Source organism: Harpia harpyja, chromosome W (assembly GCF_026419915.1).
Source record: "Harpia harpyja isolate bHarHar1 chromosome W, bHarHar1 primary haplotype, whole genome shotgun sequence".
NCBI lineage: Eukaryota > Metazoa > Chordata > Aves > Accipitriformes > Accipitridae > Harpia > Harpia harpyja.
Window position 1 is genome coordinate 10,139,796 of NC_068968.1, and position 16,208 is coordinate 10,156,003.

The 16,208-nt window shown below is 42.3% G+C and overlaps 1 protein-coding gene across 1 annotated transcript in view; it reads right to left on the minus strand.

The window, feature by feature from the left end:
* LOC128136117 (tyrosine-protein kinase Fer-like) overlaps positions 1–16,208 on the minus strand; it is a 194,526-nt gene that overhangs the window by 165,555 nt on the left and 12,763 nt on the right. The window contains exons 2-3 of the mRNA XM_052775260.1: positions 8,775–9,033; positions 3,732–3,905 (exon numbers count right to left, since the gene is read on the minus strand). Of these exons, the coding sequence (XP_052631220.1) occupies positions 3,732–3,905; positions 8,775–8,981 (381 nt within the window). The 5' untranslated portion in view covers positions 8,982–9,033. The remainder of the gene's footprint in view (positions 1–3,731; positions 3,906–8,774; positions 9,034–16,208) is intronic.

Here is a 16,208-nt window from a genome sequence, read left to right on the forward strand (position 1 = left end):
AAGGCTGAGTGTGCATCCCAGACACACACACCACACACAAACACACACAGAGGACAGAGGGCTACACAGACTGCCACAGACAAGGCACTGCCTTTAACAGCCAGGACTCACACAAAATATAAGCACAGACAAGCAAGTCGCCTTCCTCTGCGGCTGATAAGGACTGAAGGTCACCAGTGAAAGCACACACACCACATGATTCACAAGCACATTCACAGATCCCTTGAGGAGTAGCACAGCCCCTCTGTCCCTCCATGTATTGGGTTTACACGGCATGGGTAGCTTCTGTGAGAAGAGTCCAGGGGCTGCCCTCAAGATGGACAGAGCCAGATCCAGCCAGTTCCAAAAGAGACTCATTGCTGACCAAAGCTGAGCCAATCAGCAACACAGGTGGCACCTCTGTGATAACATATTTAAGAAAGGGTAAAAAACACTGCACAGCAGCTGTGAGAGAGGAGTGAGAAAAAAAATATGAGAGAAAAGACTGCAGATGCCAAGGTCAGTGAAGAAGGAGGGGGAGGAGGTGCTCCAGGCGCTGGAGCAGAGATTTCCCTGCAGCCTGTGGTGAAGACCATGGTGACGCAGGCTGTCCCCCTGCAGCCCATGGAGTACCATGTCAGAGCATATATCCACACTATAGCCCATGGAGGACCCCATGCTGCAGCAGATAGATATACCCTGAAGGAAGCTGAAGACTCCAGAGAGGAACCCACACTGGAGCAGGCTCCTGGCAAAAACTGTGGCCTGTGGGTGTCACATCCCAAAGTTGGAGCGACTCAGGTTCGTGGATTTCCTTTGTCAGAATTAAGGTGAAATGACACCAGGAGAGTTCAAACTGTCACGACCCAGACTGGACAGACCAGGGAGTCGCATTTAAATCAGAATTCCCTCGGGATAAATTAAGGTGAAACGACACCAAACGATCAGTTAAACATTTTATTCATGGCAGAAGCAAACTGAACTGGGGAGTCGTGGTAGTAGGTGGCAGGATTTCTCAAAACAGGAACTGGCATGAGACTACTTCTGTAAACCGTGTAACCCATGGTAACCATATACATCAATTCAGGGAATAAGGAGATCCCTCCCGTTGAGTCACGAGGTTCAGAGCAGACCCCCTTGCTTTCTAGACTCCTCCTCAGAGAAGGGCCCAGGGGCAGCTGGATCCACTCTTAGTCCCAGACTTGGTCAACAGTTTTATGTCTACAGGGATGAGGTGTAGGGATTGTGGAAAAGGAAAAGGAAAGAGAGAAGAAGACAGAGAGAGAAAAAGGAAGAGAGAAAGATTTCACCAGCCCTGGATCCAGCGCTGGTTCAGTCAGCCGAGGGGTCCAGTTCCGGTGGGCTTGCGCACCTGGGGCTTCAGTTTGTGTCCTTTTATCATCCTTGCCCCTCCTTTGGGTGGGCACTCAAACTCATTAGGCTAATGAACAGTTTGTGAGCCTTTGGGCTTGGGGGTCATTTGGGGAGTAACTTCTTCCCTGCAGAAGTGGCCATTGTTTGATCTTTGTATCAGAACAGCTTATCAGAACAAGGAGCTGTGTACCCTCCAGCAGGCCCTCCCCGTCCTGTTGCTGATGTCTGTGCTGATGGGCTTTTCACCTGTGGTTCCTTGCTGTGCAGGGTTTGTTGTTATACAGAGTTCCTCTTTAAGCAGAACTTGCCCCACCACAATGTTTGAGACATTAACTCTTTCAGTCTCTCACACAAACAACAATCAACATTTATTCAACCTAGCTAACCTTTGCCCAAGTACAAGTGAACTTATCAATATGAACCTTGCATCATGTCATTAAGCTGCTATTTGAAAAGAGAAGGGAGGTGTAGAAAAAGAAGCAGAAAAAGGAACATGAAACTGTGTCAGTGAACTGTACAACACGTGCTAACCATACGTAAGCCTTACTTATTTGGGGATCAATTCAAAGAAGAAAATATGGAGAGCCCTCCCATTGAGTCATGAGGTTCAGAGTGGACCCCCTTGCTTTCTGGACTCCTTCTCAAAGAGGAGCCCAGGGGCAGCTAGATCCACTCCTAGTCCCAGACTTGGTCAACAGTTTATGTTTAAAAGGATGAGGTGTAGGGACTGTGGAAAAGAGAGACAGAGAGAGGAAGAAAGAGAGAAGAAAAGGATTTCACCAGTCCTGGGTCCAGCGTTGTTCCAGCCAGTCTAGAGCTCCAGTTCCAGAGGGCACGCCCCGAGAACTCTTCTTCCCTTCTTTTATACCTAAAGGGTCCACCCCTGTAGGTGGGGGTTTGCCATCATTGAGCAAGCGCAGTGTGAGCTCAGGCATGTTCCAGAAATTGAGTCGGTGGTCTCGACATGTGCAGTTCATGTTCCTGGGATTCTCTGGAAACGGGTCGGTGGGCTTGGGGGGTCATTGGGGAGTTGCTTCTCTCTCCCTGCAGGCATGACTGCTATCTGGCCTTTCCTCCAGGAGCATACGTTGTGCTTCTTCTCATGGTTGCTTAAGATAAGGAATTGTGGCTTTGAAGAAGTGCAGTCCCACCCTCCGTGGGGCATTCTCCTCCAGCCACATTTTCCTGTTCACACAACTCCAGCGCTTTTACAGAGGCCATCTTCTCCAACAAAGTTCTTTAACAAATGTTTGAGACATTGGCTATAATTTGTTCAGACCGTAACAGTGGGGGACCCACACTGGAACATTCTGTTCCTTAAGGACTGTACCCCATGGTATGGGTCCATGCTGCAGCAGTTCTTGAAGAACTTGAAGGGAAGGACCCACATCGGAGCAATTAGTGATGGACTGTATCTCATGGGAGGGACCTCATGCCAGAGCAGGGGAAGTGCATGAGGAGGAAGGAGCGGCGACCAAGGTCAACCCACCACACTCCAATATCCTGGCCTGTATCCTGAGCCCTCCTACCCACTCTACATGTCTCCTACTCACTGGCTAGTCCAGCTTGGCACTCTAACAGAAACACACACTCCTACAGTCATCTCAGAGTCACCCCACACTCACAGGTCTTCCCAAATACCAGCACTGCCCCTCTGCTCACCTGATACCCCATGTGACTACAAGTGCTGTTAACATACCAGTGTTTTAGCTATTTCTGAACAGTGCTTGAACAGCATCAAGGCCTTCTCTGTTTCTCACTCTGCCCCACCAATGAGTAGGTTAGGGGTGGGCAAGAAGTTGGGAGGGAACACAACCAGGACAGCTACCCCAACTGACCAGAGGGATATTACATGCCATATAACATGATGCTCAGCAATGAAAACTGAAGGGACGGGTATTTGGGGGAGGTAGCCGATGCTCAGAGACTGGCTGGGCATCAGTCTACTTGTGGGAGGTAGTGAATGATCGCCTTTGCATTACTTGTTTGTTTCTCCACCACCACCACCACCACCACTTAAGCTGCCTTTATTTTGACCCACAAGTTTTCCCGCTTTTGCTTTTCCTATTCTCTCCCCCATCCCACTAGGGGCAGGGGGAGTGAGTGGCTGCATGGTGCTTAGCTGCTGGCTGAGGTCAACCCACCATATCTGTCCAAATAAATTCATATAGAAGAACATTTTCAATCTCTGCCTTGTCAGCTAGCAGGGGAGAGAAAATGTGGAGGAAATATTGAAAATTGAAACTAGACACAGTCTACATATCACAGATCATCACTTGTACCATAGCACAGAAACAGAACAAGTAAAAAAAAAAAAAATTCACCTTTAACTTTCTAAACAAAACTATAAGTCTATAAAACATAGTCAAATAAAATACCTTGTACATCTCTGCTTCAATTTGTTGATGAACACCTACATAACTCTTCTTCACTTGCTGCTTATCTTTGATCATCATTGTAAGCCTATGCAATGGCCCAGAATTAAGATCCTCTGCATGTGTCTTCATTATTTTACTCAGCTGTTCTGTTTGCTGCACCATGAGCAACCAAGACTATTAAAAAAACAAACAAACAAACAAAACCACACAAAAAAGGAAGAAAAGCAGTTACTTATTCTGGCTTACAAATAACGAACAGGAACTGTGGGGAAAATGCATCACTGTTTAAAACAATTTAGTAATTTTATTTTTCTTTTTAAGTTACCTGAATCTTGAGATCTTGTAAAAAAGTTCTTCCTGCTATGGCAAAACTATCCCTTGAACTTATTCATAAAAAAAAGTATCAGACACAAAAACATAATATTGCATGGTCACATTTCAGCAGTGTTTTAGTACTTCTAAACATCCATGAAAGCTGTACAGCCTTTTCTGGATTACATCCTCAACACCTTTGACAATCATGTCCCCATGTTCTTTGTTCTCTTGTTTCCTAATCACAGTTCCTCTCTTCAAGCTGACTTTTCCGCCTTTATCTAAATATTTCACAGTAATATACATTTGAATTGTAATTGTTTAAGAGGATACTATTCATCAGCTGTTCCATATTAATTGATATCATCAGTGTTCAGTCCATCAGTGACAAAACATAAGGTGCTAACAGATTACTCATTTGTCACAGTAACTGAACATCTTTCTGTACCCTTAACTTTAATAACTTCCTTGGCCATTCTGCTAGTCAGTTTTCAGGACAGCAAAATATACTGTGGCTTTGAACCTTGCATAAAGAATGAACTGCAACGTGAACAAAGATTTCCAACGTACAACAAATAGGGACCTGAAATTAAAGTTCAGATGAAAGGAAAGTATTTCATACCCTATAGAATCTTGTTACACTTTGTTGATGGGAACAGTATTGGATTCCTAAGAGGTAATTCACTAACAGACTGCTATGCTACATTTGAAATTGCAGAATGGCTATTTGCAATACAATTACCAGTTTTTGAAGGCAGCTGATATGCTGTTTTTAAAATCTTGTTCTTGCTAAAGATACAAATTAACCTTATATCATCAAACCTTCAAAAATGTATTTGTTTGGTAGGTTTGGGGGTTTCTTACATCTCATTATAAACATGTATTATACTGGGTCTGGCTGGGATGAAGTTAACTTTCTTCATAGCAACCCATATGGCGCTGTGGTTTAGATTTGTGACCAGAACAGTGTTGATAACACACGAATGTTTTAGCTATTGCTGAACAGTACTTGCACAGCATCAAGGCCATCTCTCTTTCACACTCTGTCCCCCCATAGCAAGTAGGTCAGGCATATGCAAGAAGTTGGGAGGGGACACAACCAGAACAGCTGACCCAAATTGACCAAGAGAGATATTCCATACCATGATCTGCAATAAAAACTGGGGGGAGGGGGATTTTTGGGAAGGTAATCGTTGCTCAGAGACTGACTGGGCATCAGTCTGCTTGTGGGAGGTGGTGAGTGATTGCCTTTGCATCACTTGCCTGCCTCCCCCCCCTTCCTCTTTCCTTTGCTTATTAAACTATCTTTATTTCCACCCATAAGTTTTCTTGCCTTTGCTCTTCTTGTTCTCTCCCCCATCCCCGGGGGGTGGGGGGAGCAAGTGAGCAGCTTTGTGGCACTGCCAACTGAGGTCAACCCATCACATATATTTCCATCTCTACATGACTATGCTAAAAGTCACATGGGATTTTAGAGAATAAAATGAAAAACAGATAATCCCTGTATACTTATTAAACTATATTTAACATTTCTTTTAGCTCATACACATTCCATGGACCAGCACAGAGCTGTCTCAGACTGCTTAAAAAGTAATGTTCTAAAAAGGTCAGGGCCTAAAGCTTCCTGGCTTTATCTGAAAACTGTTTAATCCTTTCACTATAGAACACTTTCCAAATGACATCAGAAGACATATTTCAAAGTTGTGTATGATAAAAACAACATTAAGCATCTTTATTACAAGAGTGAACTCTTCTATAACCACAAGACTCATGAGAGAGCTCCTAAAGGTAGAACTGTAAGAGTTCTGCATTTTCTCTTCGACTGATTTATTACTGATGAAACAAATAGTTTCAACCAACCCTGAAAATCCCAGCAAATGCATTTTTCAATAGAACAGGTACTCTAAAGAAATACTTAGCTTACAATTCACTAAATAAACCTAAATAAGTCATATACGTAGTGAAAAATTGTCTTTCCAATTTAAAAAAAAAAATCATCTGCACATTCTCTATTCCTTACATCTCTCTCTCCACACTGAGAAAATACTGGTTAAAACAAGATTTCAGTGTTTTGTATGATTACATTTTATTAGTTTTAAATAGCAAAAGCTATTTTAAAAAGCTAGCTAAGGGACAAATATCAAAAAAGGCAAAGCATTAACTTTTGGGGAAAAAAAAAAACAAACCACCCCCACACCAAAAAACCCACAAACCACAATCTGTCAAAAGCAACAAAATAAAACATTGTTCAGTTTAACAGGTGAGTTTTTTTAGACATACACACAGAAAAAAGCTTATGGAAAGCACTTAAAAATACTGCTCTTCTGGTATTAGTAGATGCTGTCACTGTGCCTTCCAACAAGTTTACTGCCTCTTCATTAAAAAAAATAGGACACATTTTCAAAAAACCCATCTCCAATTACTCACTCTTTCTGTACACTTAAAAAATAAAAGCATAAAAGATTAGAGATCTTGGTATTTATTTTTGATGTCACATAACACCAAAAATCAAATCTATATGTAGAGTTTTTCAAATGTTAGGAAATGTAAGATACTAGACCTACGCCACAAAATACTTGGTCAGATTTTGGTTCTATAAAACCTCCCTTCTCAAGAAAAGGTATCATGAAATAGAAAAGTAAATTAGAATGATGTCAGTAATCAAAACAATAGTTCAGACATTTTAATTGACAAAAATCAATAAGACAATGTATTGCTACACAACCTTAAAATCTAAGTTGACAGTGAAATTTCAGGGCAAGCCCATACAAAAGATTTGCCAGTAGCATATGAATATTTTTGCTATTGTGCAAAGATGTACAGAGATCAAGGGTGCAGTTTGAGTAACACAGTACCTCCTCAGAAGATGGGGGGGGAGGGGGGCTAAAATAACTCCTGAAAGAACAACTTAGGTGCCAATGTCCAAAACAAATTTTCAAAATATGACACAGATGCCTCTCTGCAACCCAAGGAGAAAATGGCTTAAGATACATCTTCAGCTTTTTTTTTTATTATTATTTGCTCACAAAAAAAGATGCCCATATTACTCGCATAAGTTGCGCTAGACTGAGCTAGCCACAAAGCTTAAAGATTGCAATGCTGAATACTCTAATATCTATGCTCCTTTATTGTTCTAGCCTTAAGTCACTCTCAGTTTCACTGCCTAAAATAACTGCAAGACAGTTTTGCTAGCACATAAGAGCAATTCTACTGGGGCAGCAGTAGCAAGAACTATGAATCATATCATCAATAAATCTATATGAAACTGAGTTTTCTATGCCGTATATTTTATAATGATGGATCCCAAAGAAGACATCTGACTTCTGCCATTAAGCAGAAAACGTTTCAATCAGTTTACCAAAATCATCACAGCTTAGATGATAAAACCTATAACAAACTGTGCATGAAAAACATAACTGGGTGAAAAGCATTCCAAATATACTAAAATACACCATTAAAACCCACATATGAAAAAAGGCAGAGCATCAATTTAAAAATACAATTACTGGGGAGGGATGTAACTTAAGCTAGATGCTATGTGGTTATACTTTTGGGACATCTGAAACAGGCTAGCTATACCAGTGTAGCTTTCAAATCACACAAACCACCACTTTAATCCAGCATAAATCTAGATTGATGCACAAGGAGTAGTTATGTTCCTACTCCTATGAGCATTATATACTATATGTCATGCTCATACCTAAGAGGCCAGCATTCAAGCAGCAACTCCATAAGGCAGCTAAGAACTGCTTTGTCTAAAACTTAACCTGACCAAAAAAGATGTTTTCCTGCAGAATAGGAGATCAGTATTTATGCCACACTGAAGTGACTGTGTAACCACTGCTACAGCAAAAGGGCCAAGAATTGAATAAGCCATTAAAACAGAATTGTTTTCTCAAGTCAGGAAGGAATCCAAGTCAGGAGTGAAGCTTACTAACAAGCGAAATAGGGAAGTTTAAGTCATCTTTACCTTCATTGTACTTCCTCTAAATGTGATAATTAACAATTTAGGGGGAGGACAGCCTTACCTTCATAAAAAGTCAAGACAGTTATTTTAAATTGGGTATGAAATTATGTTTAAACATATCTACAATTATGAGAAACATCCTGAATGCTTTGTTTTCACAAAAATATACTATGGTGTGAATAACAGAATGTTAGGCTTTGCCTTGGTTTCTTGGCATTTTTCTATTTCTGTCACAAATTCTATAACAAAAACAATAGTTCTTATTTAACTGTTTTATAAGAAAAGCTTACTATAATGTTTTGAAAACAGAGTATGCTAAACAAAATAGCAGACAACCCAGGAACCTAAAATACTGAAGTTCAATATTCAGGATCCTGGTTTAGTTTGTTGTTCTTAAAGCAAAACTGGAGCTTGACTTTCGCATATTCCACTGAGGGACTAAAAGGAGCTTATTTTAAACACTTTGGCAACAGTAATTCTCAAGAGGCTGAATCAATAGGAATCAAACACAAACACTATTTTGAGCTGAGCCAGTTATTCCATATACTATCTTTCCCATTTTCCTCTAAATAAAGTAGACAGAATATAAGACAGAATCACTTCACAAGCAGCCAGGAGAATAATATTTATTGTGACACATTTTAGTAGGTCACTGGAAAATAAAATTTAAAAAAATGCTAGACTTCATTACTTACAAAAAACCAGACAAAAACCCCAAACTAATGAAAAAACCCAACCCTGTTGATCTCTAAGGATTTTCTTACCTTGGACACATTGCTGATATAATCCAGTTGACAAGTACTCTCTTTATCTATTTGATTACAAAGATTTTGTAAAGTGGAAGCATACTCCTTATCACTTTTTACACGCATAACCATAAATTTCTTCACTGTTTCCAGCAGTCGTAGTTCCCTGTCTTGCAGTTTTAATAAAGCATCATGAGAATACTTCAGGTCGCTTCCAAACCCCATTTTTTAAGGCACTCTATACCGCACAGCTGACAAGATAGATTCTTCACCACATCTGAAAGTGGAACAAGATTCATGAGAAACATATTGAAAGAAAAACTTGTGTTACAAAGAGCAACTATTAATGCCTAAACTCTGAAATAACATAATCATAAGATTAAGCATTACCTTATATATACCACTTGGAAACCAAATGAAAGGAAGGTCAAAACAATTTCAAACACCAACCTATGACTTGAAGAGATCTCAGGTCCTCCATGTTACTTTGAACTGTGTCCCGATCCAATATCGGGGAGGGTTCTTAAACGATCCCAAGAGCGAGATTAAGACACAAACGAGGTCAGATGCCGTACAACCTTACAAGTTTTATTTCCTATAACAACTGATAATAGCAACAGGACAGAGGGAAGAAGAAAGGAAAAAGAGGCAGGCCTAAGCAAGAAAATGGGACAGATGCAGCAAGACTAGTTACCACCACCACGAAGCCAGCAATGTCCCGTTGGCTCGGTCTCGGTGCAGGTGATGGAGGTCCAAGTTCCAGGTTACAGCAGACAGACAATGACAAAGTCCCAGTTTCAAGCGCTGATTATCAATCCCTTGCAGTTCCTTTCAGTTCCTTTTTCCAGTCCCTTGCAGTTCCTTTTTCGAGGGAGGAGTATGCGGTTTTTCCGAAGAGTTCAGACATTTCCACAGAGACTGCTAGCTTCAGGCAGATATGGTGATTTCTTCAGGGCCTTCAGCACGTACTCCCCACAGCAACTGGATGCTGAGGCTAGCAAATGGTCAGCAAAGTCGAGACAAATATAGTCCAACACAGTCTCTTACAGTCTCTTACTACTGTCAGCTTAATCTCAGTTTGTAGCCTCCAGTTTCCCGTCTGTAAAATATAGTAGTATAATAGTACCTACCTGTACTAGGTCTGGCTAGGATAGAGTTAGTTTTCTTCATAGCAGCCTGTATGGTGCTATGTTTTGGATTTGTGACCAAAACAGTGTTGATAACACAATGATGTTTTAGCTATTGCTGAACAGTGCTTCCACAGTGTCAAGGCCTTCTCTGTTTCTCACACTGCCCCGTCAGCGAGTAGGCTGGGGATGGGCAAGAAGTTGGGAGGGGACACAGCTGGGGTAGCCAACCCAAACTGACCAAAGGGTTATATTCCATGCCATATAACGTCACATTCAGCAATAAAAACAGGGGGTAGTCTTTCCACAGTAGCTGTTGCTCAGAAACTGGCTGGACATCAGTCTGCTTTTGGGAGGTGGTGAGTGATTGCGTTTGCATCACTTGGTTCCCCCCCCTTTTCACTTATTAAGCTGTATTTATCTCAACCCACAAGTTTTTCTTGCTTATGCTCTTCCAATTCTTTCCCCATCTCACTGCAGGGAAAGTGAGTGAGCAGCTGATGGGTGCTTAGTTGTTGGCTGGGGCCAACTCCCTAACTCTTAAGTGACTAGTCCTAGTGACTCAAAATATTTGATTCCAGTGTTAAGTCCTAAGAACACTGCATCTCTGAGAAATGGATAAATGGAAGATGACTAGGCAGTTTGTTCCTAAATACTGTGGTAACAGTTTCAAATTCAACCTCCCAAAAGTTAGAAGATATTTCAAATCAAGTTCCCCGTGCAACCTTACATTGATCCCCTCTGAGATACACACATAACAGAGTCCTTAATTTCATACCATTTCCCCCTAAAGCAGATCCATCTCACTGCACAAAATAGACATCATTTGATAATCAGATAATAAATATTGAATATTACTGTATGAAATCCTACAGCACAACTGCAGGTTAAGACATGTCTGAGCTAGCTTTGAAACACCTGCTTCTGATACCGATACGCATGCAGCCACATCACAGAAGAGTTGAGTCCACATATACGAGCAATTTCCAAAGACTTACATAGGTTTTGCCCTGTGGGCTGAACCCCATTTTCTGCGTATCCATCTAAAACTTATCCCCATACTAATCGGCTTCATACTTGGTCAGATAAACTACAATTACAGCTCTAGACCGCAGTACAGACATACCCTGTGCATTGCTTTTTCACCAATTCCTGCGCTCCAGACAAGCCTTAGTTCTTTTGAACACAGAAGTATTAATTTCTTCATAGGCTTTTCATTCACACTTAAATTAGCTGAGTGCTTTACAAACATTAATAGATTTATCTTCCTAACAGTCCAGGAGGTGAAGCAGGACTAATACTCTTATTTTATGCAGATAACTACGACATAGAAATTCATGTCAACATTGTACCAGCTAATACTAGATACCTAATTTGCAAGGCTTAAAGACAGACTTTTCAGAGTGCCCAGCATTTTTAATATATTAAACATCTAGAACAAAGATGTAATTGGCTTCAGTTACCACACAGAATTTCTGCAAATCAGAATCTACAACTTGAAAGCTATCAGATAATGAAGAACGGTCATCACATAAGCAAATTTTCATGTATATGATTTTTCCAATATGATACGTCATGATAATAGCAGCATAATTACTTTATCTCCAGAGTAGCCTTACTCCCAAAACCATTCCTTCTCTTGCTGCAGTTTCCTGCCTCAGTTAACTCTTCCAAAAAGTTACTGAAATAAGCCTCATTCACTACATATTTATTCTCAGAACACAAGGTATGGTATGTAACTAAAGAAACCATGATCCTATAACAAAAATAAAAATAGCATTGTGTTATTATGTATGTACACAATAGAGACAAATGAAGGTTATTGGAGTAACCTCAGATCTTGCTGTCACAAGCTTTCATATGCTCTTAACTTCAAAAGCATCATATATTCGGAATTCTTACTGATGGTTAAGAGCTCTGTCAAAGAGCAACACTAAATTTATATTGGCTCTATTTATAAAGGATGGTCTCTGTCATTAGCTGTATTAATGCTAATATTTTTACAGGTAAAGTTTAGGAACAGTCTTGCAAAAAAATTTAGTAAGATGAACAAAAGAAAAAATATTAAGACGCTTATTAAAATGACTGGTGCTTCATTTCTGATTTTTAACATGCTTTAGATTTATATCTACTTTTGTGACTAAGCTCATTTATCTCCTACCACACTTCAGAATTATAAGCTACTTTCTTACATTTCAGAATTGGAAAAGAATGGAACTGAATCTCAGGATAAAGTCTGGCCCTGTGCTACTAGTAAAGTGCTGACTTCCATCTTTTACTAAAGGACAGGAGGACAAGGGAGGGAGAAACTCTTCTCAGCATATATTTCATTCAGCTTTTACTGACTCACAGTGAATCAATAGAACAAAAGATCAAATAATATCTCACTTCAGCCTCCTAAGTCTCCCTTCATTAAGTAACAATTAGACTGTTTTCAGATGACACTATTAGATGTCTGGATACATTGACAAAAAATGAATACATACTGGACTCTGATATTTGTTTTAAATCATTCCATTCATCACAACAGAAGTAGCTGTCCTGGTTTTGGCTGGGAAAGAGTTAATTGTCTTTCTAGTAGCTAGTATAGTGCTATGTTTTGGGTTCAGTATAAGAACGTTGATAACGCACTGATGTTTTCAGTTGTTGCCAAGTAGTGTTTAGACTAAGAGAAGGATTTTTCACCTCCTCAAGCCCACCCAGCAAGCAGCCAACTAGCTCCTTGACTACTTCAGGTCAGCTGTCCTGGCTGTGGCCCCTCCCGGGTTCCTGTGAAAATTAACTCTATCCCAGCTGAACCCAGGACACCCATCTCTTCGCATCACCTACTAAGCACACCCAGGTCCTTGAGCAAAAGCAATCCCACAAATGGGTTTACCTTTGCCTGAGGCAGGAGTAACCCAGACTGTCTTCCCTAACATATTTTTTATGTGCACTACAGGGACTTTATCCCCTTCTACAGTACGTAAAAGTTCTGAGTGGGCAGGGCCACCCCAATTGGCAGATCCTCTGGTGTTGACTAACCAGGTGGCTTTTGCTAAATGTGTATCCCAATGTTTGAAGGTTCCACCTCCCATTGCTCTCAATGTAGTCTTTAACAGTCCATTGTATCGCTCAATTTTCCCAGAAGCTGGTGCATGATAGGGGATATGATACACCCACTCAATGCCATGATCCTTGGCCCAGGTGTCTATGAGATTGTTTTGGAAGTGAGTCCCGTTGTCTGACTCAATTCGTTCTGGGGTACCATGTCGCCACAAGACTTGATTTTCAAGGCCCAGGATAGTGTTCCGGGCAGTGGCATGGGGCACGGGATATGTTTCCAGCCATCCAGTGGTTGCTTCCACCATTGTAAGCACATGGCACTTGCCTTAGCGGGTTTGTGGGAGTGTGATATAGTCAATCTGCCAGGCTTCCCCATATTTATATTTCAGCCATCACCCTCCACACCACAGGGGCTTTAACTGCTTGGCTTGCTTAATTGCAGCACATGTTTCACATTCATGGATAACCTGTGCGATAGTGTCCATGGTCAAGTCCACCCCTCGATCACGAGCCCATCTATATGTTGCATCTCTTCACTGATGGCCTGAGGTATCATGGGCCCACTGAGCCATAAATAGCTCACCCTTATGTTGCCAGTCCAGATCCACCTGAGACACTTCAATATTGGCAGCCTGATCCACCTGTTGGTTGTTTTGATGTTCTTCAGTGGCCTGACTCTTGGGTACATGAGCATCTACATGACGTACTTTTACAACCAGATTCTCCAGCCGGGACGCAATATCTTGCCACAGTGCGGCAGCCCAAATGGGTTTACCTCTGCACTGCCAGTTGCTCTGCTTCCATTGCTGTAACCACCCCCACAGGGCATTTGCCACCATCCATGAGTCAGTATAGAGATACAGCACTGGCCACTTCTCTCTTTCAGCAATGTCTAACGCTAGCTGGATGGCTTTCACCTCTGCAAACTGACTCGATTCACCTTCTCCTTCAGCAGTTTCTGCGACTTGTCGTGTAGGACTCCATACAGCAGCCTTCCACCTCCGATGTTTTCCCACAATGCGACAGGACCCATCAGTGAACAGGGCATATTGCCTCTCATTTTCTGGCAGTTTATTATACAGCGGGGCCTCTTCAGCCCGTGTCACCTCCTCCTCTGGTGACATTCCAAAATCTTTGCCTTCTGGCCAGTCCGTGATCACTTCCACAATTCCTGGGCAACTGGGGATTCCTATGCGAGCTCGTTGTGTGATCAGTGTGGCCCACTTACTCCACGTGGCATCAGTTGCATGATGTGTAGAGGAGACTTTCCCTTTGAACATCCAGCCCAGCACCAGCAGTAGGGGTGCTAAGAGGAGCTGTGTTTCAGTACCAACCACTTCTGAGGCAGCTCAAAGTCCTTCATATGCTGCCAATATCTTTTTCAGTTGGAGTATAGCGAGCCTCCTATCCTCAACTCCAAAACCCCAGGGGTCGGCCTCAGGTCTCCCCAGGTGCTTTCTGCCAGAGACTCCAGGTAGGGCCATTCTCTCCGGCTGCAGTATAGAGCACATTTTTAACATCTTGTCCTGCCCGGACTGGCCCAAGGGCTACTGCATGAACAATCTCCCGCTTAATTTGTTCAAAGGCTTGTTGTTGCTCAGGGCCCCATTTAAAATCATTCTTCTTCTGGGTAACTTGATAGAGAGGGCTTACAATTAGACTGTAATTTGGAATATGCATTCTCCAAAAACCCACAACACCTAAGAAGGCCTGTGTTTCCTTTTTATTAGTTGGTGGAGACATAGCTGCTGTATTGTTGATCACATCCATAGGGATGTGACGACGCCCGTCTTGCCATTTTATTCCTAAGAACTGGATCTCCTGTGCAGGTTCCTTGACCTTCCTTTCTTTTATGGCAAAACCAGCCTTCAAAAGGATTTGGATTATTTTCTTCCCTTTCTCAAAGACTACTTCTGCCATGTTGCCCCATACAATGATGTCATCAATGTATTGCAGGTGTTCCAGAGCTTCACCTTTTTCCAGTGCAGCCTGGATCAGTCCATGGCAAATGGTGGGGCTGTGTTTCCACCCCTGGGGCAGTCGATTCCAAGTGTACCGGACGCCTCTCCAATTGAAAGGAAATTATGGACGGCACTCTGCTGCCAAAGGGATTGAGAAAAAGGCATTAGCAATGTCAATTGTGGCATACCACTTGGCTGCCTTTGACTCTAGTTCGTATTGAAGTTCTAGCATATCTGACAGGGCAGCACTCAGCGGCGGCATGACTTCATTCAGGCCACCATAGTCAACTGTTAGTCTCCACTCCCCATTAGACTTTCGCACTGGCCATATGGGACTATTAAAGGGTGAGCGAGTTTTGCTGATCACTCCTTGGCTCTCCAGTCGACGTATCAACTTGTGGATGGGAATCAGGGAGTCTCGGTTGGTGCAATATTGCTGCCGGTGCACCATTGTGGTAGCAATTGGCACCTGTTGTTCTTCAACCTTCAGCAACCCCACAATCGAAGGGTCTTGAGAGAGACCTGGCAGGGTAGACAGCTGTTCAGTTCCCTCCATCTCCAAGGCAGCTATACCAAAGGCCCACCGATACCCTTTGGGTCCTTGAAATACCCTCTCCTGAGATAGTCTATGCCAAGGATGCATGGGGCCTCCAGACCAGTCACAAAGGGGTGTTTCTGCCATTCATTCCCAGTTAGGCTTACTTCAGCCTCCAATACAGGATCCCCCTGTCACACCAGAAATACAAATGGGTTCTGCCCCTTTATAACTCGATGGCATTAGAGTACACTGTGTGCCGGTGTCTACTAAAGCCTTATACTCCTGTGGGTCTAACACGACAGGCCATCAAATCCACACAGTCCAATAGACCCGGTTATCCCTTTCCTCCACCTGGCTGGAGGCAGGGCCCCTCTAATTCTGGTCAGAGTATCCAGTATTCACTTCTCGTAAAATTGGCTCAGAAGTCCCTTCAAGAGGATCAGAAATAAGATCAGCCCTTCTACTCTGTTTGGAAACTGGAGCGGCATTTTTCCTGGTAGAATCCCGTTTTGTGGTGTTTTTTCCTCACAACTCATGTACCCGTGCATTTAGGACCGAGGTAGGTTTTCCATCCCATTTCCTCATGTCCTCTCCATGATCACATAGGTAAAACCACAGGGCACCTCGCGGTGTGTACCTTCTATATTCTCTCTCTTGGGCAGAGGAATGTTCACTCCTAATAGCTGAGACATTGGTCTTTACAGGTGGGGAGTAGGACATCTCCTCTTTGAATTGCTGGAAATCCTCGGACAGCTTCTACACAGCCAAAATGCAGGCTTGT